Source organism: Leopardus geoffroyi, chromosome B2 (assembly GCF_018350155.1).
Source record: "Leopardus geoffroyi isolate Oge1 chromosome B2, O.geoffroyi_Oge1_pat1.0, whole genome shotgun sequence".
Lineage (NCBI taxonomy): Eukaryota > Metazoa > Chordata > Mammalia > Carnivora > Felidae > Leopardus > Leopardus geoffroyi.
This window is the reverse complement of record NC_059332.1, coordinates 151,699,907-151,725,356: the sequence shown is the minus strand read 5'-3', so window position 1 is coordinate 151,725,356 and position 25,450 is coordinate 151,699,907. Positions and strand designations below refer to the sequence as shown.

General features: G+C 51.1%; 1 protein-coding gene and 1 long non-coding RNA gene across 19 annotated transcripts in view; one reads left to right on the top strand and one right to left on the bottom strand.

Moving 5' to 3' along the window:
- WDR27 (WD repeat domain 27) overlaps window positions 1–25,450 on the top strand; it is a 185,431-nt gene that overhangs the window by 41,540 nt on the left and 118,441 nt on the right. For all 18 annotated transcript variants that reach the window (XR_006717741.1, XR_006717738.1, XR_006717739.1 and 15 more), the window contains 6 exons: window positions 3,139–3,236; window positions 4,438–4,527; window positions 9,127–9,248; window positions 10,084–10,217; window positions 15,261–15,358; window positions 16,214–16,335. Coding sequence is in view for 13 of the 18 variants with exons in the window: in XM_045500340.1 (XP_045356296.1) it covers window positions 3,139–3,236; window positions 4,438–4,527; window positions 9,127–9,248; window positions 10,084–10,217; window positions 15,261–15,358; window positions 16,214–16,335 (664 nt within the window). In the remaining 5 variants the exon portion in view is untranslated. The remainder of the gene's footprint in view (window positions 1–3,138; window positions 3,237–4,437; window positions 4,528–9,126; window positions 9,249–10,083; window positions 10,218–15,260; window positions 15,359–16,213; window positions 16,336–25,450) is intronic.
- Window positions 297–21,748, bottom strand: LOC123609325. The gene is made up of 2 exons (XR_006717748.1): window positions 21,676–21,748; window positions 297–452 (listed from the first exon to the last, which is right to left on the bottom strand). It is a non-coding gene; the product is annotated as an uncharacterized LOC123609325 (long non-coding RNA).

Genomic DNA, 25,450 nt, shown 5'->3' with positions numbered 1-25,450 from the left:
AGCGTGTGCACGTTATTCGTATATGCATGTCCTTTTACTCAGATTCAGTTCTTCCTTATTCATTTTTCAGACAGGCTGCTATTTTTACCGTCTTGACAACTTGGCAATATTTTTTTCTTCTTTCTTTAAATCCGAGTTAGTTAACATATAGTGTGATAATGGTTTCAGGGGTAGAACCCAGTGATTCATCACCTACGCACGACACCCAGTGCGCATCCCAGCAAGTGCCCTCCTCAATGCCCGTCACTCGCCTACACCATCTCCCCCCACCTCCCCTCCGGCAACCCTCAGTCTTCAGAGTCTCTCTTGCGGTTTGCCTCCGTCTCTGTATTTATCTTATTGTTCCTTCCCTTCCCCTATGTTCATCTGTTTTGTTTCTTAAATTCCACACGTGAGTGAAATCATATGGTATTTGTCTCTTTCTGACGGACTCATTTTGCTGAACACGATACCTTCTAGTTCCATTCCTCTTTGCTGCAAATGGCAACACTTTCTTTTTTTGATCGCTGAGTCATAACCCATCGTGTGTATACAAACCGCTTCTTTATCCATTTGTCAGTCAGTGGACATTTGGGCTCTTTCCATACTTAGGCTATTGTTGATAGCGCTGCTATAAACATTGGGGTGCCTGCGCCCCTCAAAACAGCATCCCTGTACTCCTTGGATAAATACCTAGTAGTGCCATTGCTGGGTCGTAGGGTAGTTCTATTTTTAGTTTTTTTTTTTTTTTCTTATTATTTATTTTTGGGACAGAGAGAGACAGAGCATGAACAGGGGAGGGGCAGAGAGAGAGGGAGACACAGAATCGGAAACAGGCTCCAGGCTCCGAGCCATCAGCCCAGAGCCCGACGCGGGGCTCGAACTCCCGGACCGCGAGATCATGACCTGGCTGAAGTCGGACGGTTAACCGACTGCGCCACCCAGGCGCCCCTCTATTTTTAGTTTTTTGAGGAACCTCCATACTGTTTTCCAGCGTGGCTGCACCAGTTTGCATTCCCACCAGCAGTGCAAGAGATCCTCTTTCTCCGCATCCTCGCCAACCTCTGTTGTTGCCTGAGTTGCTACTGTTAGCCATTCTGACAGGTGTCAGGTGGTATCTCCTGGTGGTTATGATTTGTATTGCCCTGATGATGAGTGATGTGGAGCATCTTTTCATGTGTCGCTTGGCCATCTGGATGTCTTCTTTGGAGAAGTGTCTATTCATGTCTCTTGCCCATTTCTTCACTGGATTATTTGTTTTCTGGGTGTTGGGTTTGATTTGTTTATTGTCTTGTGGATACTAACCCTTTACCAGATATGTCATTTGCAAATATCTCCTCCCATTCCATCAGTTGCCTTTTAGTTTTGTGGAGAGATTCCTTCTCTGTGCAGAAGCTTTTTATCTCGATGAGGTCCCAATAGTTCATTTTTGCTTTTGTTTCCCTTGCCTCTAGAGGCAATAGTTAATTTTTGTTAAAATACTGTTTTAAGAAAGTGTTGTAGCCAGCGATGGATCATGCTTGATAAGTTTCTTGCTTCATAATTGCACAGAAAAATTTGATCGGTTTATGGGCTCCAGGCGAATATTGAATGGCCGGCAATGAGCTCACTGACATGGATGCGCTTCTTGTGGGACGCACTGCTGCCCACGATGTGCGGACCGTGGCCAACCTGCCGATGCCCAGGCCCCACGTGCCTGGATGGGAAGGTGTTTGGGGGACCTCTAGGACCTAGATTCCCTCATTTGGATGGAGACTATGGCTGGTGGTATCAAATTGTCACCCACTCCAGTCTACAGCCCGTCTCCACCCACACGGGGATGGAGACTATGGACGACGGGAGTGAAGTGTCACTGACTCCAGTCTGCAGCCCGTCTGTCCTTGAGCAGTCACTTGCCAGATGCTGGTTTTGTCCACGTGTTGTGACGTTTTTCTTAAGCCCCATTGCTCTTCCTGCCCCTCTGTGCTGCTCCTGTATCGGTGGGTCAGCGACGGTGGGGATGTGCCCGCAGCGGGTGCCCTCGGACCCTGGGGCAGCTGTCTGTGGTTGAGTATAGGATGCAGCAGGAACGAGCCCTGCTCAACTCTCATCTTTCTGGTGGCTTCTTCCTATGAGAGCCCAGCTCTCCAGACAGAGTCAGCTGTCTCTGCTGCAATTCCAGCCCCAGGGGGCATTGCATTGAGGGGTTTCCGGAGACCCCAAACAACGTCCGGGGCACAGGCAAGTGTTTCTCAGGGAGAGGCTCCTCTGAACACCCACCAAATTTCCCTTTGAAGGGACGGTGCTGCCTGGCTGGGGCGGGGCCTACAAGCCCGTCTTCCCAGCTTTCACTGCATTAGAGACACGAGTGAATGTGTCTGACTTGTCTTCCGTAACTTTCAGCTTTTACAACAACCTGTCTTCAGATCACAGCTACTTTCCTTTCTGCCCTGTGCAGTGTGCCTGGAACTTTCCACGTCCCCCTAACCTGTGGCAATGCTGCCTGACAGGTGGTTTTGTGCTCTGTTTACACTGGATTCTGGGACTGCGGCGGGAAGGACGTGGAGGCCACATGGGTGCCAGTGAGGGGCCTGGCCTCCCGTGCCCTGGCCAGTCCCCAGGCTGCTGGGCCAGCACTGCTCAGAGGCTACCAGGCCAGCTGCTGAAAATGAACAACCGGGGGACTTTGCCTGAAGATCCGTTGCCTCCCGTGGGCCGTGCTGCCTTGCCCCCAGGCCCTGCGGGTTCCACGCCACCCAGCCTGCCCCTGCACAGGGCCCTGACCGTCGGTCCTTCTCCCCAAGTCCATGGTCTCTGACAGACTTCAGGTGTGATTATTTTCTGGGCAGATAGAAGCCATTTGCAGATTATCTGAGTAATTAGCGTATAGTCACCCACATGGAATCTGAAACTGGGAAGCGAAGTGTGTTTTTTCTTGCTAAGATGCTCTCATCTGGTCATCCCAGGGTCCCCTTCAGTTATGTGAAACAGGAGAAATCCTTGACATTTTGCACTTAAAATATGTGCATTATTTCATGGCTTTGAATGTGTTTCTGTACGGTCAAAGTCGACAGAATAAAATCGCACATCTGGATAGGCGAACCCTTTCTAGTTTATTTTTTTATTTCTAACCTCACTTTGAACTCTCTTGATTTTCATTTTCTCTCATGTTCCTTCAAGTAAGGAGTACCCTCTGGAGAGTTCTCCGCCAACCAGACTCCACAAGCAGCGTGTCGTTGCCCACGGGCCAGCCGCCGCGCTCTGTGTCCAGTTCTCGGGTACGCCGAGTCGGGGGGCCGCCTTCACCGCGTGTGCGAGGGTCTCTTCCCTGCCGCTGCTTCACTGGAAACGGAGTTCAAAGTCTTGGTTACTTGAAGTTGTCTGGCGTGCCGGGGTCTGGACGAAAGCCAGCGGCACCTGGAATGGGGGCGGTGGCCCTCGTGCCGGCCGCTGCTGGGGTGCAGGAGCCTTGGGTAGGGGCTCCCCCCGCTCCCTCCGCCGGCTCCTCTTGGGGGGCAGGGGCGGATGACCTCGGGGTCCCACGTCAGCTCCCTCCCTCCCTCCCCGATGGAGCCTCTCCGAGCCCGCGGGTGCTTGTCTCTCAGGCACAGGCCCAGGCAGCGCCCCTTCCAGACTGATCCTTGAGACCCTCAGCGTTCTTCCTGAGCAGGTTTGCAGAAGTGGGGAGCCGCTCTCGCCCAGGCGGCTCTCCTCTTCGAGGCCTTTTTTCAGAAGCACACGTCGTTTCCGGATTTACGTGGAGTCAGTCAGGGTGGGGAGAAGGCTTGTGTCTGGGGGCCAGGACCCGCCCCACCCGCCTCCACGACTGTTCCACCAGCCGTGCCCCTCAGGACTTTAAGCGCGTTCATTCCCACAGCTTATCGTTACTTACGGCTGTTTTTATATGATTCCAGCCAAAGCATATTTTGAATAATTTTGGGAAATTAGGTAACGTACTCTCAGTGGTCAAGTATCTTTGTGATAATCAACGGGCTTGCTTGTGATTATATGATTCTATGAGACGATTAGAAATAAGGTAGGAGCCTCGGGTGTGAAAATTACAGGTGGGGGGCATTCTGTAGTTTAGTTCTGTACCGTTTTAGGGATCTGTTTAAATAAGACTGCTTAGCTGAATAACGTGTGTCTGAAAAAACCTGTTGACGGGAGGCAGGGCGCCCTGGGGACTAGGGTACTTTGGGTTCAGGTCCCAGCGCTGACTCTTGACTAGCCCTGCAGCCTGGGTGTGCCGCCTCAGCTCCTGCCTCTCGGGCTCTCTCTGAAGGAAGCCGGGGGGACGTCACCCGGTGGGCCCTCAAAGGGTGCTGGTGGCTGTTGAGCAGATGCTGTTTGCTGTAGATTCTCTCACTACCTGGGAAACCCAGCCTCAAGCTAGCTGCCAGTTCTGTTCCCCTGTTGTGAGTGCGCCTCCCCTGTGTGAGCTGTGACTCTATAGGCGTTTCTCTTACTCTTTTTATGCAGGAGATGGGCGGTGGCTGGCCTGTGGCTTAGCCAACCACTTGTCGCTGGTCTTCCGTGCTGATCTTACTGGGACACCTGCTGTCTTCTCAGGTACAGTGTGTGGGCTCCTTTGGTCCTGGGTGTCGGTTGCCACGTGCCCTTCCAATCCCTTCAAGATCAGAACAGAATAGAACTGAGGCCCTCGTGGAGGTTTAGCAAACTAGATCGGCCCCACCACGCTGCGGGGAGGGTGTGGCCGGGGCGGCCGGGGCAGCGGGCACTTCTGGCACAGGTGCCCCGAGGTCAGGGAACAAAGCTTTTGCAAAGGTCCAGGGGAGGGGGTACAGTCAGATCTCGCAGACGTGTGACCAAAGCACATTCGGAAGGTCAGGAGGGCTTGTACACAGACATTTTTAGAAACATAATGAGGCGAGTAGACTCGAAGTGAGGGCAGTGGTGTGGGAAGTCTCACTGTTTTAGTTTCCTGATAGGTTCCTGGTCCTGGAGGCCTGAGCGACCCCCCACGCTTGCTTGGGCTCCTGGAGCCGCTCGCTTTAAGACTCACACTCGGTACATGTTTTAGCAACAACAAAAACCCAAAAAGCGAATGCTGTCAGTCCAAGTGTTTCTGTGATGTAGATGGATGGGGTGCAGGCGTGGGGGGGGGGGAGGGGCGCAGGTATGGTGCAGGTGTGGTGGCGCGGGTGTGGTGGGGCCAAGGGGGTGCAGGCAGGGGTATGGGGGACACAGGTATGGTGCAGGTGTGGTGGGGGGGCAGTGGGGTGCAGGTGTGGTAGGGGGATGGGGGCAGCGGCAGGGGGGCAGGGCAGCACAGGTATGGTGCAGGTGTGGTGGCGGGGGTGGGGGCAAGGCGCAGGGGTGTGTGTGGGGGGCAGGCGCGTGTTCCCCAGCATCCTGCGGACTCAGGCTACCTCATCTTGGCAGCAAGGAGTAGGGGCCCCTGTGGAAGGTGCTCATCATCCCCTGCGTGTCCTGTGGCTCCTTCCTGGCTCAAAACCGTCATCCTGAATGTTCTCGTTAAGGCACCTTCCGTGTTCTGGTCTTTCTGTTGCTCAACAATTGTTGTAAGTAGCAACTATGTTGGATGTGGACATTTCTCTGTATTTTATTGCAGGAATAGGGCTTGTGGCTGAATTAAGATCATGCAGTAGATTTTTTTTTTAGTATTTATTTATTTTTGAGACAGGGAGAGATAGCATGAACGGGGGAGGGTCAGAGAGAGAGGGAGACACAGAACCTGAAACAGGCTCCAGGCTCTGAGCTGTCAGCACAGAGCCCGACGCGGGGCTCGAACTCCTGGACCGCGAGATCGTGACCTGAGCCGAAGTCGGACGCTTCACCGACGGCGCCACCCGGGCGCCCCAATGCAGTAGATATTTGAACTCGCCTATTTGTGTTTTGGGGAAGAGTCATTCTTAGCCAACTGTTCTTACGCCACCTGTTCTAGGACATCGTTCCACCGTGTGCAGCTGGTTTAAAAGTCCTGGAATTCAGCTTTGAAAGTATGAGTGCTTTTTCAGCACTTACTGTGGGAAGCAGGAAAATGGGCGCTTTTGGCGCCGTCATCATCTAAGACAGAGATACAAATCTGGGTACTTTGTTGTGGGTAGAATCGGACGCTGAATTCGAATTCCCTTTGCAGCACTCGGAGTGGATTCTCAGAGGGCACAGCTGGGCGTGCCTCCTGGTCTGAACACCAGTGTCCATGATGGCGTTCGTTTAATAAGGGTGCCCACGTTTGTGCTGTAGAATTTACGACACTTTCCGTCCCACCTTGTGCAGCACCAGCCTTGGAACTTCTGCCCCTCGTTGGCAAGTGCTGGGCACAGAGCAGACGGGGGGGACGTGCCTGAGGCTGAGGGGTGTTAACAGTTAACAGTTAACTGGGGCCAGCCACTTCAGGAGATTAGATTTAATTAAGACTTTATTAAATGTTACAGAATTGCATAAAAACCTGTTCTTAAAAAAGGTGGAATGAGGGTTAGAACCTCTCGCCTCCTGGTGTGAAGTTCTCTGTCCACTGGAGCTCAAGCCCCGCCATTGGCGTCCACATTCCTTTTCTGTGGTGGTGTGGGGGTCACACACCCCGGGTGTGGCCGTGGCCCCGGGAAAGGAGAGGACTCAAATGTGTTTTGTGCCCTGTTCATTCGATTTCTGAGGCTTATGTCCCCAGCACGCACAACACAGGGGCATCCGCCATCCGGGTCCGCGTGGTCCAGCGAGAGGGCCGTGTGTGCAGCACAGAACTGAGCACAGGTCAGCCTGGGTCCTTCACGGGCACACTGAGCAGCTGGAGCTGGGGTCCCAGCGCCAGGCCTTGAGGTCACAGCTGCTTGTGTGCAGGGTGGCGCTCGGAGGAGAAGGTGCCATGGGGGTTCTGGTTGTTCTCATTCGGAGTCAGAGAGGTCTGTCCCTCCCCTCTGAGCTGACGCCCTGGGTGAGCTCCTAAGGGCCGCAGCGACACTGGGGGACCAGCGGAGGGCGTCCCTTTGGTGTCTGCATCGGGAGTGCTTCTGCCTTCTCTGGTGACTCAGTTGGCCTTGTCTGGGTGCCCAGGCTTGGAACAGCAGTTAGCGGTGGGAGGGGTGGGAGGGACGCAAGGACAGGAGGAGGATGTCCCCATGCTGCAGTGGGTTATCACTTAATTGGGAGGAATGACACCCAGCGAGATGCAACCTGTGGCTTCGGCCTCATTCCCTGGGGGAGGCGGTGGGGGAGGGGCCCTGAGACACTTCAGTGAACCCTCCCGGGCGCCCTCTCCGGTGGCGGTTACAAGCCTCCAAGCCTCCTTCCCCTGGAGGCCCCAGCCTTGCTCAGCGGCCCAGCAGCGGTGAAGGGCCTCAGTCCTTCTGCTGAAACTCCCACCAGCCCCCACCAGGGGGCAGCAGCGCCACTGCAGGTGAAATTCTGGTTGGACGGGCCGGTTTCAGAACTGCAGTCCCTGCTCTTTATAAACCTTTCCTGCTTCCCCATCTTTCTCCTGTTGCTTTTCCGGCGAGTGTGATGTGATCCTGCAGCTCATGGTCTCATCTTTGGTGGTCTGGCCGCAGCAGGAACGTCTGCACGGTGCCGGGGGGCTCCATCCGCGTTCAGGCAGGTGGGCACCGCGGCAGAACCAGGTCCCGGATGCGGTGCTCACCTGGGGTCCCTCCCCACAGTCCTGGCTGGATGTGGGGATGTGGTGCCTGCGCAGGAAGGCAGCCTTGTGCGGCGCGGGGGCCACTGGGCCTGCCACGTGGGTCCAGCCTCCCCGGTACCGCCCACCCTCTCCGTTCCCACTTCTGAAAGCCCACGCGGTTTTCATTTCTGAAACCGCACACGCCCCATGACTGGCTCATGCCTGCCTTTCCTTGGGCTCCTCCCCCTGTCAGAGCAGCAGGTGGCCGCAGGGTCAGACTGGCTTTAAGATACCTCCCCGGGGTGACGACCTTTCTAAGTGGTCACCCATGGCCTTGCTCTGTGGCCCAGCAGCGGTGGTGACTCCCCCTTACAGGGCCTTAGTCCTTCTGCTGAAACTCCCACAAGCCCCCACTAGGGGGCAGCAGGTGAGCAGCAGCCCGAAGGGAGGAGCAGGGCCGGCGGCCGGGGTGGAGTCCAGGGACCGAGTCCATCCTCTGTGGTCAGCTCAGAGCTGGGGCGCACGGTCGGCCTATCCCACTGACCACGCCCCGTGGGGGCCCCAGCCCTGCACCGGGGTGCATGTCTGTCAAGGGGAAGGTGCTGCAGAGACCGCCCGGTGCATTGTAAACGCAGAGGTCCGGCCTTCCCGTTGCCCGACGTGAGGATGGGGCCACCAGAGCGCGCGTCTTGGCTGTTTGCCGCCTCTGCGGCGGTGGTGGTGACACACGTCAAGGGGTCACAGTGGCCCAAAGAACAGACTGCACTTGTCATTTTAGAACTTGTCTCTAGGGGTTTTGGTAAGAAGTGAGAAGCAGGTAACTGCTGTTTCTTGACCACTTTTCTTTCTCTTCAACTGTGTGTGGCTCCTCTCTGTGCAGCACATTCGACAAACTGTTGGGGGACGGCCTGTCTACCGACCGGCGGCCAGCAAGGGCCTAACAAATACTCACACGGTTCCTGACTGTGGGCAGTAAATCCTCATAACCGTTCCCTTCAGTATTGAAAGACCAACAGTCCTTGAGATGTGTTATCATGAAGTCCGTGGATTTTTTTTTCTTTCTTTTAATATTTTTTTAACGTTTACTTATTTTTGAGAGAGAGAGACAGAGTGCGAGTAGGGGAGGGGCAGAGAGAGGGGGAGACACAGAATGGGAAGCAGGCTCCAGGCTCTGAGCTGTCAGGACAGAGCCAGACACGGGGCTCGAACTCACGAGCTGTGAGATCATGACCTGAGCCGAAGTTGGACGCTTAACTGACTGAGCCTCCCAGGTACCCCTGGAGTCCACAGATTTCTATACATTTTATAAGTTTCTGCATTTTGTTTCTTCTTTAAAGACACAAATGCACACATAATTGGGGGCTTTATGTTTCAAATATAATTTCTGAAATCGCTCCATCAATAACCATGTCAAGTCTTTAAACGAGGCAGAAGTCACCTTCTCGGTCTTTGGTTTCACTGGTGTCACCGTGGCTTGGGAAGGCCTCTGGCCTGGCTGGTGGTTCCTAGAAGCTGCACTCGGCTGTGCCGCACGAAGGTTCCAGGCGCCCCCTCCGTCTCCCTCCCATTAGGTCACGACGGGGCAGTGAGCACCGTGTGCTGGAGTCATGACGGCCGGTGGCTGCTGTCCACTTCCCTGGACGGGACGCCGAGGGTGTGGTCGCTGCGTAGGGCGGAGCTCGTGCTGTGTGTGGTAAGGGACTTCACAGTGACCACGCAGTGTCACAGGCTCACAGCGCCTTCTCGGGGCCCCAGGCTCTTGCCCTAACTGGGAGGCTGAGGCCAGGGTAAGCCGGAGATGCATCAGAACCGACAGCGGCTGATGATGAGGTGTCTTCTTAAATGTGTGCGTATGTGTATTTACCCACACACCTGACGTGCACACACACAGCTGCGTGTGAGCATTTTAATGTGCTTGGAGGTGACCGTCTGGAGACAGTGGGTGAGGCACGAAGAGAAGGGATCATCTCACGGCCAGGATGGGAAAGGGGGGTAGTCAGAAGAGGAGCCCACAAACTGCAAATTGTCAGAGATGTGGCTCCCTTATTCCCGTGAGTCTTGTTGTCAAGGGGGGTCGAGCCCTAGGAGAATGAGCCGGGAGGGGAGGCGCGTCAGACCTGGGGCCCTGAGTCGAGAAGTTTGGCAGCAGCTTCAGGGGGACGCACTTGCTTTAGGGCCGTGACGCTGCTGTCTCGGACGTTCTGAGCTACAGGCTGAGAGCAGAGCCCTCAGACTCCTCGTGGTGAGAATTTTGTCTCTACTAAAATCCTTGCTACTCCACGTGTTCACTGCCAAGTGTCAGTCTTCCTTTAAAGTCTAAGTGGCCAGAATTCCAAGTGCGTACTACTTGGAACATCTTTTAGGAGTAGTCAGGGAGAGGGAACAAAATCGTAAACCGGTTCTAACACAGTCTGTCTGTACATTTAAGGTAGATGTTTGGGGTTGACACGAAGACTGTCCTGTTTCGAGCAGCGGAGTTTCTTGCTAACGTCTGTTGTGTTGGCAGTAACTACCAATCTGCGTTACAGGGCAGAGACCTGTTCCCGAAGCCCATCCAGTCCGCCCAGTTTTACTACCTGGACGCTTTTATATTGTGTTCTGCTGGCCCTGAACTTCAGCTCCTGAAGTGTCACATTGACACGAGCAAGGATGACATAAGAAGGTACGTAGCCTCCTCTTTTATATTTTCTCTCTGTAGTGGGGGGCGCTGTGTTTCAGGGCTGACATTATGAAACAAGAGTGTTTCCATTTGAATGTTATGTACAGGGTAGTCACAGCCTGGCCAGCTGCTGCCAGGAGCCGGGTGAGCGGTCTCTCCCTGCCCGGGGCCGCGGTGCGGGGCTTCGGAAGGTGGCGTTCCCGCCTTGATGGACGTTGTGTGGGACGATTACTACTGTGTTTATGGTGAAGTTAAAGATGAAACGTCTCTGGGGCGCCTGGGTGGCGCAGTCGGTTAAGCGTCCGACTTCAGCCAGGTCACGATCTCGCGGTCCGTGAGTTCGAGCCCCGCGTCGGGCTCTGGGCTGATGGCTCGGAGCCTGGAGCCTGTTTCCGATTCTGTGTCTCCCTCTCTCTCTGCCCCTAAGCCACTCGCATTCTGACCTCTGTCTCTCTCAAAAATAAAGTAAACATCCGGGCGCCTGGGTGGCGCAGTCGGTTAAGCGTCCGTCCGGGCGCCTGGGTGGTGCAGTCGGTTAAGCGTCCGACTTCAGCCAGGTCACGATCTCGCGGTCCGTGAGTTCGAGCCCCGCGTCGGGCTCTGGGCTGATGGCTCAGAGCCTGGAGCCTGTTTCCGATTCTGTGTCTCCCTCTCTCTCTGCCCCTCCCCCGTTCATGCTGTGTCTCTCTCTGTCCCAAAAATAAATAAACGTTGAGAAAAAAAAAAAAAAAAGATGAAACGTTTCCTACACACGCACACACACACACGTGCTGAATATACTAAACGCCTGTTTACCTCCCTTTGGCAAATATTAACACTTTTTTTGTTTGTTTCCAAAGTTTTTAAAGAAATGAAAAATTACAGGGATAAATAGAGGGCTGCCTTTCCAGGCCTTTCCTGCCCCTCTTTCCTCTGCCCCCCCCTTTTTTTTTTCTCACCAGGGTGAGGGTAGCTGCCATCAGCCCAGTACAAAACTACCAGTACCATTGACCGTATTTCCTTGTGCTGCCCTTCCGTCCCTGACCTTGACCTCCCCTCTGCCAGCCCCCAGTTCTGTACGTATGAATCTGTTTGTGTTTCGTCTTTGCTTGTTTTTGATTCCACTTGTAAGTGCGGTCGTACGGTGTCTGTTTTTCTCGGACTTACTTCACTGAGCACAGTACCCTCTGGGTCCATCCTTGCTGCAGATTCAAGATCTTAATCTTTCTTGTGTCTGAGTAATATCCCATTTGTGTGTGTGTGTCTCTGTAGGTCTCTCCCTCTGTGTGTGTGTGTGTCTCTCCTCGTGTGTATGTGTGTCTTGTGTGTGTGTGTGTTGTGTGTGTGCTCACGCACCGCGTCCTCTCCGTCCATCAGTCAGTGGACACTGGGGCTGCTCCTGTGCTGTGACTGTTGTGACTTCCCTCTTGCCGAGACCCTGGTGTGTGTGCTTCCCATCCGTGGTTCTAGGTTTGCTGTATCTCTAGGTTTCCACGCGGTTTTATCGAGTCTTTAAACGCAGCACGCCTTTCATAATAATCAAAATTACGCCTGTGAGACTCAGCCGCGCTCACAAACGGAACTTTGGTCTGTTTGCGCGCCGTCGTGAGATTTTATACGGTAGGAACGTGCCGCACGTCCTCCCCCGTCCTCTGGTTGACCGACACCTGCTTCTTCTGACTTGTCGTTCTCACCGGTGCCTTAGGGCCGGATTGCGGGGCGCCTGCCTGGAAGTGGTGCTGTGGGGGCGCGTAGGGTGTCTTCAGACCCGCCTTCCGGGTGCCCGGCAGCAAGCTGTGTGCGGCACACACGGTGAGGGCAGGCCGTGTTGTCCTCCGGAGGCCGTCCGTCCTGCCCTCCTTCCTGTCACTCAGGGCCTGACGACGGCTTTCCCGGCACGTCCCGAGCCACCCGGAGGCGGGAGGTCCACGGGGTGGAGGACCCCCCCGAGAACCGCCCAGTGTCCTCAGTGTGTGCTGGTTCCGTCCTGTCGCTTCTCGCTTTATGCCGTGAAGGTGGCTGCCGTAGCTCCAGGCATCACGTTCGTATTTCTTATGTGGCAAGAGGAAGGGGGAGACTTTGCTGAAGCCTGCAGGCCGCAGGCCCCTGGGCGCGTGGCAGGGACTGTCAGAATCTGTAAACGAGGCTCCCTTATACAGCACATGTGGCAAGTTGCCCCTGCATCGGCTCACCTGTGCTCTGGCTTTGGAGCACGTGGGTTTGAATGAGCTAGTGTGAGCTCGGGGTCTGGCTTGCGAGTCACTGTGGGATCTGTTTCATCCCCGTGGTGCCCATTGGGAGATCCATGGGTCAGTTTTCAGCTTAGCGGCCTTACTGGATAGCTTTTTAAGTGTGGATGGCGGGATCCACGTAGCACACGTCCCCAGATCTCAGCCGGAAGATCGGCCTACTTCTAGGTCAGGCCAGGACACGGGTGCCGAGGCCAGCATGGGTGTGGCTCAGGTGTGATGGGTCCATGAGGCCGCTCCTGCGGCTGGACAGACAGCACAGAGTGCCCTGGGCTTCCAGTAGCGTTAACCCCTGCGGCCTTCCCCACGCACACTCTGCCTGGCACACGCTCACCCTCAGCCCGTCCGTCCCCGGAGACCCCCTGCGGGCCACCCGGCCTCACTGCCCAGGGGCCCCAGCCTGCGGTGCTGGGTTGACGACAGGGCGGGCTGCCGGCCCCTCCCCCAGCCGTGTGCAGTGTTGCAAGGAGCAAGCCGCGACACAGGGAAGTCCCCGTTGGAAGTAGGAAGGCGGGGGACGGGTGAGTCGCGTGTCAAGTGACGTCCTTCGGGACCCAGCAGAGGTCCTGCTTGCCCCGGGTGGATTCCCCCGGAGGACCTCCCTCGTCTGTACGTCCGGCTTCGGGCCCCCCGTCCGTCGCGGGTGCTCATGCTCCATGTGTCCCCTGGGCTGCGGTGCGGCATTGCGCGCCGGCTGGTCTGAGTGACGTGCTCTCCGCCGGTGAGAGTCTGGGGCGAGCTACGAGGATCCGGAGGCTTGCTGGCTGTCGCGAGCCCAGCGTTTCCGTGTCGTCTTGGTTTTGCTGATCCAGGTCCCGGGAAAGAGGTACTGGGCCGGCTTCCAGTCCGGCGGCCAGAGCCAGGGCGTGCAGGCGATTCCTCCTTGCACACCCTGGCCTGGCACGCGCTTATGTGGCCCGAGCCTCCGGTGGGTGGTGGTGTGCAGCCAGGGGAAGCCTCCCCCTGCTCTGTCTGGAGAGGGGCCCCGTGGCAGCTGCTGGAGAAGCGCCTGTCCCCAGGCCTGTCGCTCAGGCTGCAGCGTCTTCCCCACGTGTCCCAGTGCCAGCTGGAGGTGGTGACTCTGAAACGGCCGAGGCTTTGCATGATGGGACTCTGAACCTTGCACAGGCTGCAGGCGTGAGCGCCTCTCAGCAGGACTGTCTATTGTTCCGGAAGGCTGGGGGCCGGCCCCTCGGTGCACACTTGTTCTTGTCTGGGAGCAGAGACGGAAATGCTGTGCGCCCAGCGGCACGTCCCCCCGCCCCCCTGCCCTTCCTCTCCCTCTGAGCCTGGGGGGGGGGGGTGCGTGGCCCGCGATGCCACGGGAATGCGGTGCCCAAACGGGGAGTCCCCATGCACCCCCACTCCCCGTGATTTCAGCCGTGCGTGTCCTCTCTTTGCTTGCACCCTCTGTTCTTTCTGAACAGCGTTGCCTGGCCTGTGCTGTCCACAGACGGAGCAGCCGCTCTCTGTCCCGTTAACCACCTGCTGTGCAGTCCAGCGCCGGTTTTCAGCGGGGATGCACAGTAATTTATGGGGTCTGTGCGCTGGCACTGAGCCTTACTGCCGACCTCCTGTGACTCCACTCCATTTGTCCCTCGAGCCCCACAACCCTGTCCCCAGGACCTGTTCTCTGGGTGCCCGTCTCTGTGCCCATTCTGATGTCATGGCCCCAGGCCTCCCGCCCAGCCTTTACTGACCCGTGGAAGGAGCAGGCTGACGGCCTGTTTCACCCTCCACCTCAGCCGCCACCCCATATCTCCCTCCACCCTCCCCACCCCTTTGCCCATCACCCACCTTAACCTGCTTGTGGCAGTTCTTACCCAACTGGGCCGACCCGCCGTCTCCCCTGGGCCCTCCTGGGCCATCCCGCCGGCTCCCCAGGGCCAGCCATGCCCTCCCTGGGTTAGGGCCACATCCTGAGATTGCCAGCAGGTTCCTTTCCTGTACAGAATTATTGTTAGGAATTGTCGAGGCTGTGTGTGTGTGTTTTTTTTAATGTTTATTTATTTTTGAGACAGAGAGAGACAGAGCATGAATGGGGGAGGGTCAGAGAGAGAGGGAGACACAGAATCCGAAGCAGGCTCCAGGCTCCGAGCTGTCAGCACAGAGCCCGACGCGGGGCTTGAACTCACGGTCACGTGAGATCATGACCTGAGCCTAAGTCAGACACTCAACCGACTGAGCCACCCAGGCACCCCGAGGCTGTGTGTTTATTAAGCCACTGTTAGCTGCTTATGTTACCCTTTAGAAGATATTAAGAACATATGTGTAAATGGAAATACAGATAATTCATAACTGGCTGGATGTCTCCTTAAGTGTATGTAATTATTTTAGAATTAGGAGAAAAGTTTGCTTTTTTGTAGACAGGAATGAATTATTTGGGGCTTTATATAATGATGTTTTTTCATGAAGTTTTCCTAAATGAAAAGTTAGGGTTTCCTAAAGGAAAATTAAGGTAGTTGATTTATTCCTTCGATGTTATGAAATATAACTATTAAGTGGTATGAAAACTTTCTTCATTTTCAATTTTTTAAAAAGTTTATATATTTATTTTGAGAGGGAAAGAGAGGGCACAAGCAGGGGAGGGGCAGAGAGAGAAGGAGAGAGAGAATCCCAAGCAGGCTCCACGCTGTCAGCACAGAGCCCGATGCGGGGCTCGAACCCACAAACGTGAGATCATGACCTGACTGAAGTGAAGAGTCGGACGCTTGACCGACTGAGCCCCCCAGGCGCCCCGGATTCGGTTTTTCAAGGTGGGACGCTTCACGGTAGTGGAGGGGAACCTAAAGATCGACTGCGTTTATTTTTCTTCCAGGTACAAACAAAGGAGCAGGTGCAGGCCCGTTTTCAGGCTCCCCACAGCTGGCCCAACAGAGATCACCAGCCTGTCCGCCGTGAACGACTTTTATTCCTGTATCCTGCCTCCGCTCTTGGCGTGTTCACATCCTGAGTGCCATCCTCCCGACAGGCGTCTGCTGAGGGTCCCGGCTCCAGCCCGAGGCTCCGGGGGCCCATGGCTTCTGCACTGACTGTGTAGTGGTTCGTTGGCGTGGCGAAAGGGGCTTCAGAGGAAAATTAGCAGCGGAATAATACGCAGTAGTTTGGCACTTCTTAAAAATGAACCGGTACACCTGCTGTAGACACCCTTTGATTACTTGGGGTTTGCCCCATCTCTGCGGAGGCAGGCGAGAGTTACGGCGTTAACTGTCGAATATGAAATTGAGGCCGAAAGTTTATTTTATTTTTTATTGTTTATTCACTTTTGAGAGACAGAGTATGAGTGGGGGAGGGGCAGAGAGAGAGGGAGACACAGAATCCAAAGCAGCTCCAGGCTCTGAGCCGTCAGCACAGAGCCCGACGCGGGGCTCGAACTCACGAACCGCGAGATCGTGACCTGAGCTGAAGTCGAGGCTTAACCGACTGAGCCACCCAGGAACTCCTGTTTTTTGAGTTTTTATAGCTAGCATCATCCCTTTTAATTAAAAAGCATTGATTTTGATTTATTTAGAAGGAGAGCTCTGACCTTTATGAATTCTTAGAAAATTTTCATTTATTCAAAGGTCTAAGTTACGTTCTTCTGAATGTAATGGGGGGGGGGGAGATGGGGGAGGGGGGGCAGGGCTGTGACCACGTCTCTGTGGAGCTTCCGAAAGTCACAGCCAGTCACCCGCTGTGTCTCCTGGTGTCTCCAGAGGTGGTACCAGAATGAATAGACCTGTTCACTCCCCGAGGTGGGTTATTGAGAGGAGTTCCCTAACTGTCATGCAGACCTGGTGCTCACCGCGGGCCGGGACAAGACCGTGGAGGTGTTCGACCTCAATGCGGGCCGCAGTGCAGCCGTGATAGCGGAAGCCCATTCACGGCCTGTGCACCAAATCTGTCAGAATAAGGTGAGTTTTGACGGTATGCATCGTGTGTCGAGTGTTGGGTTCACAGTATTTAACGGGTACAAACTATGGTGCAGTTTTGTACCAGTTTGCTGCAAAACTCAATGCTCGTTTTTAATCATTACGTTTTCCGAGCCTTGACGTTTGACCTTAGAAGATATTTTACTATCATGTTGAACGTGAATTTTTGTACTTCTGTCTTTATTTTATGGGCCCATTTTTCAACTTCACTGTAATACATTACCTCTGAAAACTTGATGGAGAGTTTGGGTGTTTCAGGCACTCACAGGGTTGAGTGATGGTCACATAGGTCCTGCAGCGACGTGCAGCAGCCTTCAGGGGCCAGTGGTTTCTCTTTTTAGGACGCAGCTACTCTGTGTTAGAGACGTAGCTGAGAACTACCTACAGCTGAGGGCCGCAGACCTGAGACCGGAGGAGGTGCCGTGTTGAGGAATTCATTGTCTCATAGTTTAGTTTAAAAGACACTTTGCTACCCAAAAGGACATCTAAGAGATTTATGAGAAAAACTTTTGTTTTTAAGACTCATCTACAATTTTGATTTTTGATATATTTTGAATGACGTTCCAAATGAAGGGTTTAATTTATAATGCCTTCTGAAGTATGCATTATGATTTCAAGAGTATTAGTGCTTAAAAAATTTTTTTTTTTAGTGTTAGCATTTATTTTTGAGAAAGAGAGAGCAAGTGCACAAGCAGGGGAGGGGCAGAGAGAGAGGGAGACACAGAATCCGAAGCAGGCTCCGGGCTCCGAGCCGTCAGCACAGAGCCCGATGCAGGCCCCAAACCAATTAACCGTGAGATCACGACCTGAGCCGAAGTCGGACGCTTAACTGGCTGAGCCACCCAGGCGTCTTAAGAGTGTTATTGTCTTTAAGTGAAGTCTTACTGGATTGGTTAAAAAGTCTCTGTTATCTATAATTTGAACACACTATTCCAGGTTTCCTGTAAATTTCTGTTCAATGGGGCAGGTGTGGCCTGATACGCTGCAAAGTTTTGTAGCTGGTTTGCCTGGGAAAGGGCACCAGTTCTGGAGCGCGGACTTGCACCCTCCTGAGGCAGACGCTGTCCTTCTGGATAAACGGGTGCGGGAGCTGTCGGGTCCAGAGTCAGACTTCGTCCACGTGTAGGCAGACCTGTGGCTCCTGTGGGTGGTCCCCGAGAGCTGTCAGTCTTCATGGCTCCGTAGGCGTGGCCGAGGGGTGTCAGTGAGCCTGGGTCAAAGTCAGAGCATCGGGATGGGGACAGGGAGATGCCAGGGGAGGGCGGCAGACCTGAGAGATGTGACATTGTCACTTGCTCCCATTTTGTGGGCGTCCTTGGTCTTGCGGGGAGGCCCTTTGAAGGCTCAGACGGGCATCTCATCTCCAAGGTCTTCGCAACACTGCGCCCTTGGAGGTTAATCATTTTGTACATTTCGCATTTTGGCAGGAGAAGGTTTTTCCCATTTGCAGACACCACGGGTGGAAAACACCAGCCTGAAGAAAGGTGTTGAGGAGAGGAGTAGTATTTATGTACTTCTCCCTATATTTGTATAGACTCTTATGTAAAAACAGAACAAAGACATTTTAAACCCTGGGCGGTAGGTCTCCCAGACGAATGAAGCAATTCTTTTGAAGAATTTTGTAACATTTTATGAGGTTACTAAAATAGCAGACTTTAAAAACATACGGCATGTGAGTCATAGCAGCTCTGTGTGGGATGATATCCCGTGTCTTCTGGGAAGGCTGTGAGGGAAGGGGGTCAGCTCGCTAATGGCAGGAGTGGGCAGGACCACCCTGTCATCATGGATCTTCTGTTGCTAATTTCACAGTAAGATCTGTCAAGATTGGGTTTAAGATTGATTATTAAACCTTACGAGTTTCTGGACCTTTAAATGAATTTGATAATTGAGCCACATTTAAAATGATTGTTAACCTAATATCTGTCTTATTTTTTAGGCATTATGATATATTTATTTTTATTTTATTTTTTTTAATGTTTATTTTTGAGAGAGAGAGTACGAGTGGGAGAGGGGCAGAGAGAGAGAGAGAGAGAGGGAGGGAGACAGAGAATCGGAAGCAGGATCCAGGCTCTGAGCTGTCAGCACAGAGCCCGACGTGGGGCTCGAACCCACAAATTGTGAGATCATGACCTGAGCCGAAGTCAGATGCTTATCCAACTGAGCCACTCAGGCGCCCCAATGATTTCTTTTAAATTCAGGTGCAACTCAGGTGTTGATAGGCGACGTTTTGATGTCAAATTTTGGAGGATAATTGTGACTTGTTGAAGTTGTTGAGTGGAACTTTCAGGCAAAGGCCTTGGACTTTCAGTGCAGACGGTCACCTTTGTGGCACCCAGAACAATCCTCTTGCTTAGAATCTGCTCACTCAGGACTTGCCAATTTGAATCACAGCTAACCGTTAACCAGCAGAAGCAGTTCCTTATTTAGGAAATGACACACAAATGCAGGGGGCAGTGGGCTTCTTAAGCAGACCCACCAGCACATAGGTTTTGGGGTTAAGTTTTGACACATAGCCTTGAAAAATGTTTAAGGTATTATTCTCTAAATGCAATCTATAAAATTTATCTAGATATAAAAATTTCCAACATTCATGTCTCTCTCTTGAAATGTTATAAAGTTAGATATTTGGTCAGTTTTTCTAGAATTTCTGTGGGTCCTTAGTTAACACAATAGGTGAGAATTGACTAATTTTACCCAATATTTCCATTCTTGAGTTAGAAGGTTTCAGTAAGATAAATGTGAATTTCATGTGTGATGTTCTTTTATGTTGTAATTGTTCCATTTCAAATATTTCTCACCATTTCTCACACTTGTTACTTTTTGTCTCTGATATGAATTAATAGAAAAAAGATTTTTTCACTTAATTTTTGAGCTTATTCCACATGATTTTTTATTAGAGGAAGTCGTTTCAGAGCCAGTCACCCCACCACCAGCACCGTCGCCGCCGTCGTCACTGATGGCGTTTTGGGGTGATGGGGGGTTCATAGCCGATGGCCAGGAAAGAGAGACAGGCCCCGCTGTCACCACTGTCATCATCACTATCACAGTATCATTTTTTGCTTATGGAAAGTGGTTTGTGAACATTTCTAAGGCTCTATTTGTGAGGCTCTATTTTCTTTTTCTTTTACTTGTTCTGTTCTTTATTTCTTTCTGGGGTTTATCACAGAGCCATGGAGACTTCACCTACATGAAACTTGTGTATCAGAGCTCAGTCTGATATTTTTTTTTCCATCTGGCTCCAAATTTGTTTTTAAATGGTTTCAGCTGATTAAATTGGAAGTGCAAGATACAATTTTGGGCTTTTAAATACTTTTTACTTATAAAAAATAAAGCCCTAGCTTTAAAATAACGGTAAAGACAGTTTTTTTTAAACTTAACCGATTTTTCTCATAGGAGATGAGAGATGTGACTGCAGTGATGGGGGCAGGTTTTGTGTCCCTGGAGACTAGAGAAGGCTGCGTTTGCCTGGGACTGTGTGTTGTCAGGTAGAAGCCGATTCTATGAGGGGTTTGAGGCTACAGAGAATAGAGAGGTTGCCCGCGTCCATGCAGTTGTGAGTCTGGGCTGGAAGCCGGGCTCCTGTAGACGGACTCCTGCACGTGAGCCGTGGACGTGGGCCGATGTGCAGTGTCCCTGCGAGTGTGCCCCGTGCCGTGTGTCGCGGAGGCCGCGCGTGAGGGGGTGACTTCTGAGAGAATCTGCACGCAGGCTCCGCTGCTCTCCTGCGTCATCCCATCTGGTGGCCTCAGGTGTTGGCGTGGACCTCCCGGTCTCAAGCTGGGCCCAGGCCCTTTCGTTGTTCTGTAGGTGGCTTCTGTGGGACGCCTTGAGGCCCGGTGACTTTTGGCTCTGTAGGGGGCACTCGCCAGGACAGGAGGCAAATCCCAGACGTTTCCCTGTTGCGTACGTAGAGGTGCACATGCTGTAGCTGGTGTGTGCTGAGCTGCCCCACATCCGCACATCACGTTCTCAGCAGGCGTGAACTCCGCCCTTCCGGAACCCTGGCTCCTAGACGTGGAAACGGAGACCGGCAGCCCGGTTCCAGAGACGCACCGGCACCGAGTGTGCCCCCGGCAGGCCGTCTGGCCGCAGAGCTCGTGGCTCAAAGCCCCGCGGGAGGCCGTCATCTGGGAGCCTCCCTGCTGGCTTCTCTGCATCCAGGCTCAGGGCTCCCCCCACCCCGATGAGGAGCCTCATGAGCACAGTGGTGATGCTGTCATTCCACACGTGCAGCACTTACCACTGTGGGGTCTAGGGGGGTGGCCGAGACCAGACGCCCCGGCACCTGCCCCTTTGTCCCCAGCACTCCTGTGGCCTGGACTGTATGAGGGCTTGCATGCACGCACGTGTATGTGTAGGTGTGTGAGCACCTGTGTGTCCGTGTCCGTGTGTCTGTATGTGTGTACGTGTGTGTCTTAACCTATTAACTCATTCATTTAATGTTTATTTGTTAATTTTTGAGGGGGGGGAGGGAGGGGCAGAGAGAGAGGGAGACAGAATCCCAAGCGGACTCCACACTGCCAGCACAGAGCCTGATGCGGAGCTTGATCTCGCGAACCCTGGGATCGCGACCTGAGCCCAAATCGAGAGTCAGATGCTCAACTGACGGAGCCACCCAGGCGCCCTCAACTAATTCATGTAAACGTGTCTATGAGCAAGTCTGCACCTGGCCTGTGCTGAGCGCTGGGACATGTGCGTGAAGGGGAGAGCGGTGGCCTCACACTTGAGGACTTTGTATCCTTACAAAAGAAGTGGGTTCACACGACGTCAGATACCCTGTGCCAAGCCTCCTCTGGGGCTCCTCTCCGAGGAGGTGATGTGGGCAGCGGGCACGTGAGGTGGGTGAGGGGCCAGGTATGTATCGGGAGGGCAGCGTTCAGGGAACGGGCACCACTCATGCTCCAGCCCATGTGGTGGTGAAGCCAAGAGTGGGCGTCGGGCTGCAGAACCTCTGACTGGGGGCAGGCTTGTTGGCCCTGGTAAGAATCTGGGTTTATTTATTTTATGTATTTTAATTTTTTTTAACTTTCTATAATTTATTTATTTTTTATAATTTACATCCAAGTTGCACATTGTGCAACATGACTTCAGGAGTAGATTCCTTAAGCCCCTTACCCGTTTAGCCCATACCCCCTCCCAGACCCCTCCAGCAACCCTCTGTTCTCTGTATTTAAGAGTCTCTTGTGTTTTGTCCCCCTCCCTGTTTTTATATTATTTTTGCTTCCCTTCCCTTATGTTCATCTGTTTGGATCTTAAAGTCCTCATGTGAGTGAAGTCATATGATATTTGTCTTTCTCTGACTAATTTCACTTAGCATAATACCCTCCAGTTCCATCCATGTAGTTGCAAATGGCAGGATTTCTTTTTTTTTTTTTTGATTGCTGAGTAATACTCCACTGTATATATGAACCACATCTTCTTTATCCATTCATCCATCAGTGGACATTTGGGTTCTCTCCATACTTTGGCTATCGTTGATAGTGCTGCTATAAACACTGGGGTGCATATGCCCCTTCAAAACGGCACACCTGTATCCCATGGATAAATGCCTAGTAGTGCCATTGCTGGGCCGTAGGGTAGTTCTATTTTTAATTTTTTGAGGAACCTCCACACTGTTTTCCAGAGTGGCTGCACCAGCTTGCAACCCCACCAGCACTGCAAGAGATCCTCTTTTTCCGCATCCTCACCAACATTTGTTGTTGCCTGAATTGTTAATGTTAGCCGTTCTGACAGGGGTAAGGTGGTATCTCATGGTGGTTTTGATTTGTATTTTCCTAATGATGAGTGATGTTGAGCATTTTTTGTGTTGGTTAGCCATCCTTATATCTTCTTTGGAGAAGTGTCTATTCATGTCTGTTGCCCATTTCTTCACTGGATTATTTGTTTTTTTGGGCGTTGAGTTTGGTTAAGTTCTCTATAGATTTTGGGTACTAACCCTTTATCTGATATGTTGTTTGCAAGTATCTTCTCCCCTTCTGTTGGTTGCCTTTTAGTTTTGTTGATTGTTCCCTTCAGCATGCAGAAGCTTTTTATCTTGATGAGGTCCCAATAGTTCATGTTTGCTTTTGTTTCCCTTGCCTCCAGACATGTGTTGAGTAAGAAGTTGCTATGGCCGAGGTGAAAGAGGTTTTTGCCTGCTTTCTTCTCTAGGATTTTGATGGCTTCCTGTCTTACGTTTAGGTCTTTCATCCATGTTGAGTTTATTTTTGTGTCTGGTGTAAGAAAGCGGTCCAGGTTCATTCTTCTGCATGTCGCTGTCCAGTTTTCCCAGTACCATTTGCTGAAGAGACTGTCTTTATTCCGTTGGATACTCTTTCCTCTTTGTCGAAGATTAGTTGGCCATACGTGTGTGGGTCCATTTCTGGGTTCTCTATTCTGTTTCACTGCTCTGAGTGTCTGTTCTTGTGCCAGTACCATACTGTCTTGATGATGACAGCTTTGTAATACAGCTTGAAGTCCAGAATTGTGATGCCTCCAGCTTTGGTTTTCTTTTTCAAGATTGCTTTGGCTATTTGGGGTCTTTTCTGGTTCCATAGACATTTTAGGATTGTTTGTTCTAGCTCTGTGAAGAATGCCAGTGTTATTTTGATAGGTATTGCCTTGAATATGTAGATTGCTTTGGGGAGTATTGACATTTTAACAATATTTGTTCTTCCTATCTAGGAGCATGGAATCTTTTTCCGTTTTTTTTGTGTCTTCTTCAATTTTATTCATAAGCTTTCTGTAGTTTTCAGTGTATAGATTTTTCACCTCTTTGGTTAGATTTATTCCTAGATATTTTATGGTTTTTGGTGCAGTTGTAAATGGGATCGATTCCTTGATTTCTCTTTCTGTTGCCTCGTTGATGGTGTATGGGAGTGCAACCGATTTCTGTACATTGACTTTATATCCTGCACCTTTGCTGAATTCGTGGATCAGTTCTAGCAGTTTTTTGGTGGAATCTTGGGTTTTCCATAGAGAGTGCCATGTCATCTATGAAGAGTGAAAGTTTGACCTCCTCCTGGCTGATTTGGATGCCTTTTATTTCTTTGTGTTGTCCGATTGTTGAGGCCCAGACTTCCAATACCATGCTGAACAATAGTGGCGAGAGTGGACATCCCTGTTGTGTTCCTGACCTTAGGGGGAAAGCTCTCAGTTTTTCCCCATTGAGGATGATATTAGCAGTGGGTCGTTCATACACGGTTTCTATGATCTTGATGTATGATCCTTCTATCCCTACTTTGAGTGTTTTTATTAAGAAAGGATGCTGTATTTTGTCAAATGCTTTGTCTGCATCTATTGAGAAGGTCATGTGGTTCTTGTCCTTTCTTTTATTGATGTGATGTATCACATTGATTGTTTTGTGGATATCGAACCAGCCCAGTATCCCAGGTATAAATCCCACTTGGTCGTGGTGAATAGTTTTTTTTTTTTTTTTTTAATGTATTGTGGGATCTGGTTGGCTAGTATGTTGTTGAGGATTTTTGCATCCATGTTCATCAGGGAAATTGGCCTATAGTTCTCCTTTTTAGTGGGGTCTTTGTCTGGTTTTGGTATCAAGGTAATGCTAACTTCACAGAAAGAGTTTGGAAGTTTTCCTTCCATTTCTATTTTTTGGAACAGCTTCAAGAGAACAGGTGTTAACTTTTCTTTAAATGTTTGGTAGGATTCCCCTGGAAAGCCATCTGGCCCCGGACTCTTGCTTTTTGGGAGATTTTTGATTACTAATTTGATTTCTTTACTGGTTATGGGTCTGTTCACGTTTCTATAACTTCCTGTTTCAGTTTTGGTCATTTATGTGTTCCTAGGAATTTGTCTATTCCTTCCAGATTGCCCATTTTATTGGAGTATAATTGTAATATTCTCTTATTATTGTTTATATTTCTGCTGTGTTGGTTGTGATCTCTCCTGTTTCATTCTTGATTTTATTTATTTGGGTCCTTTCCTTTTTCTTTTTGATCAAACTGGCTAGGGGTTTATCAATTTTGTGAATTCCTTCAAAGAACCAGCTTCTGGTTTCATTGATCTGTTTATTTTGGTTTCGATAGCATTGATTTCTGCTCTAATCTTTATTATTTCCTGTCTTCTGCTGTGTTTGGGTTTTATTTGTTGTTCTTTTTCCAGCTCTTCAAGGTGTAAGGTTAAGTTGTGTATCTGTGACCTTTATTCTTCTTTAGGAAGGCCTGGATTGCTATATACTTCCCTCTTATGACCACCTTTGCTGCGTCCCAGAGGTTTTGGGCTGCGGTGTTATCATTTTCATTGGCTTCCATGTACTTTTTAATTTCCTCTTTAACTTCTTGGTTAGCCCATTCATTCTTTAGCAGGATGGTCTTTAATCTCTTAAGTATTTGTTATCTTTCCACATTTTTTCTTGTGGTTGATTTTGAGTTTCATAGCCTTGTGGTCTGAAAATATGCACGGTGTGATCTCAAGCTTTTTGTACTTATTGAGGGCTGTTTTGTGTCCCAGTATGTGATGTATTCTGGAGAGTGTTCTGTGTGCACTGGAGAAGAGTGTATATTTCACTGCTTTAGGATGAAATGTTCTGAATATATCTGTTAAGTACATCTGGTCCAGTGTGTCATTCAAAACCATTGTTTCCTTGTTGATTTTATGTTTAGATGATCTGTCCATTGTTGTAATTGGGGTGTTGAAGTCTCCTACTATTATGGTATTATTATCAGTGAGTTTCTTTATGTTTTTGATTAATTGATTTATATATTTGGGTGCTCCACATTTGGAGGCTAAATGATTACAATTGTTAGGTCTTCTTGGTGGATAGACCCCTTAATTATGATATAATGCCCTTCTTCATTTCTTGTTAGAGTCTTTATTTTAAAGTCTAGATTGTCTGATACGAGTATGGATACTCCGGCTTTCTTTTGGCAATCACTACCATGATAGATGGTTCTTCATCCCCTTGCTTTCAGTTTGAAGGTGACTTTAGGTCTAAAGTGGGTCCCCTGTAAACAGTATATAGATGGATCCTGTTTTCTTATCCATTCTGTTACCCTGTGTCTTTTGATTGGAACATTTAGTCCATTGACATTTAGAGTGAGTACTGAAAGATATGAATTTATTGCCATTATGTTACTTGTAGAGTTGGAGTTTCTGG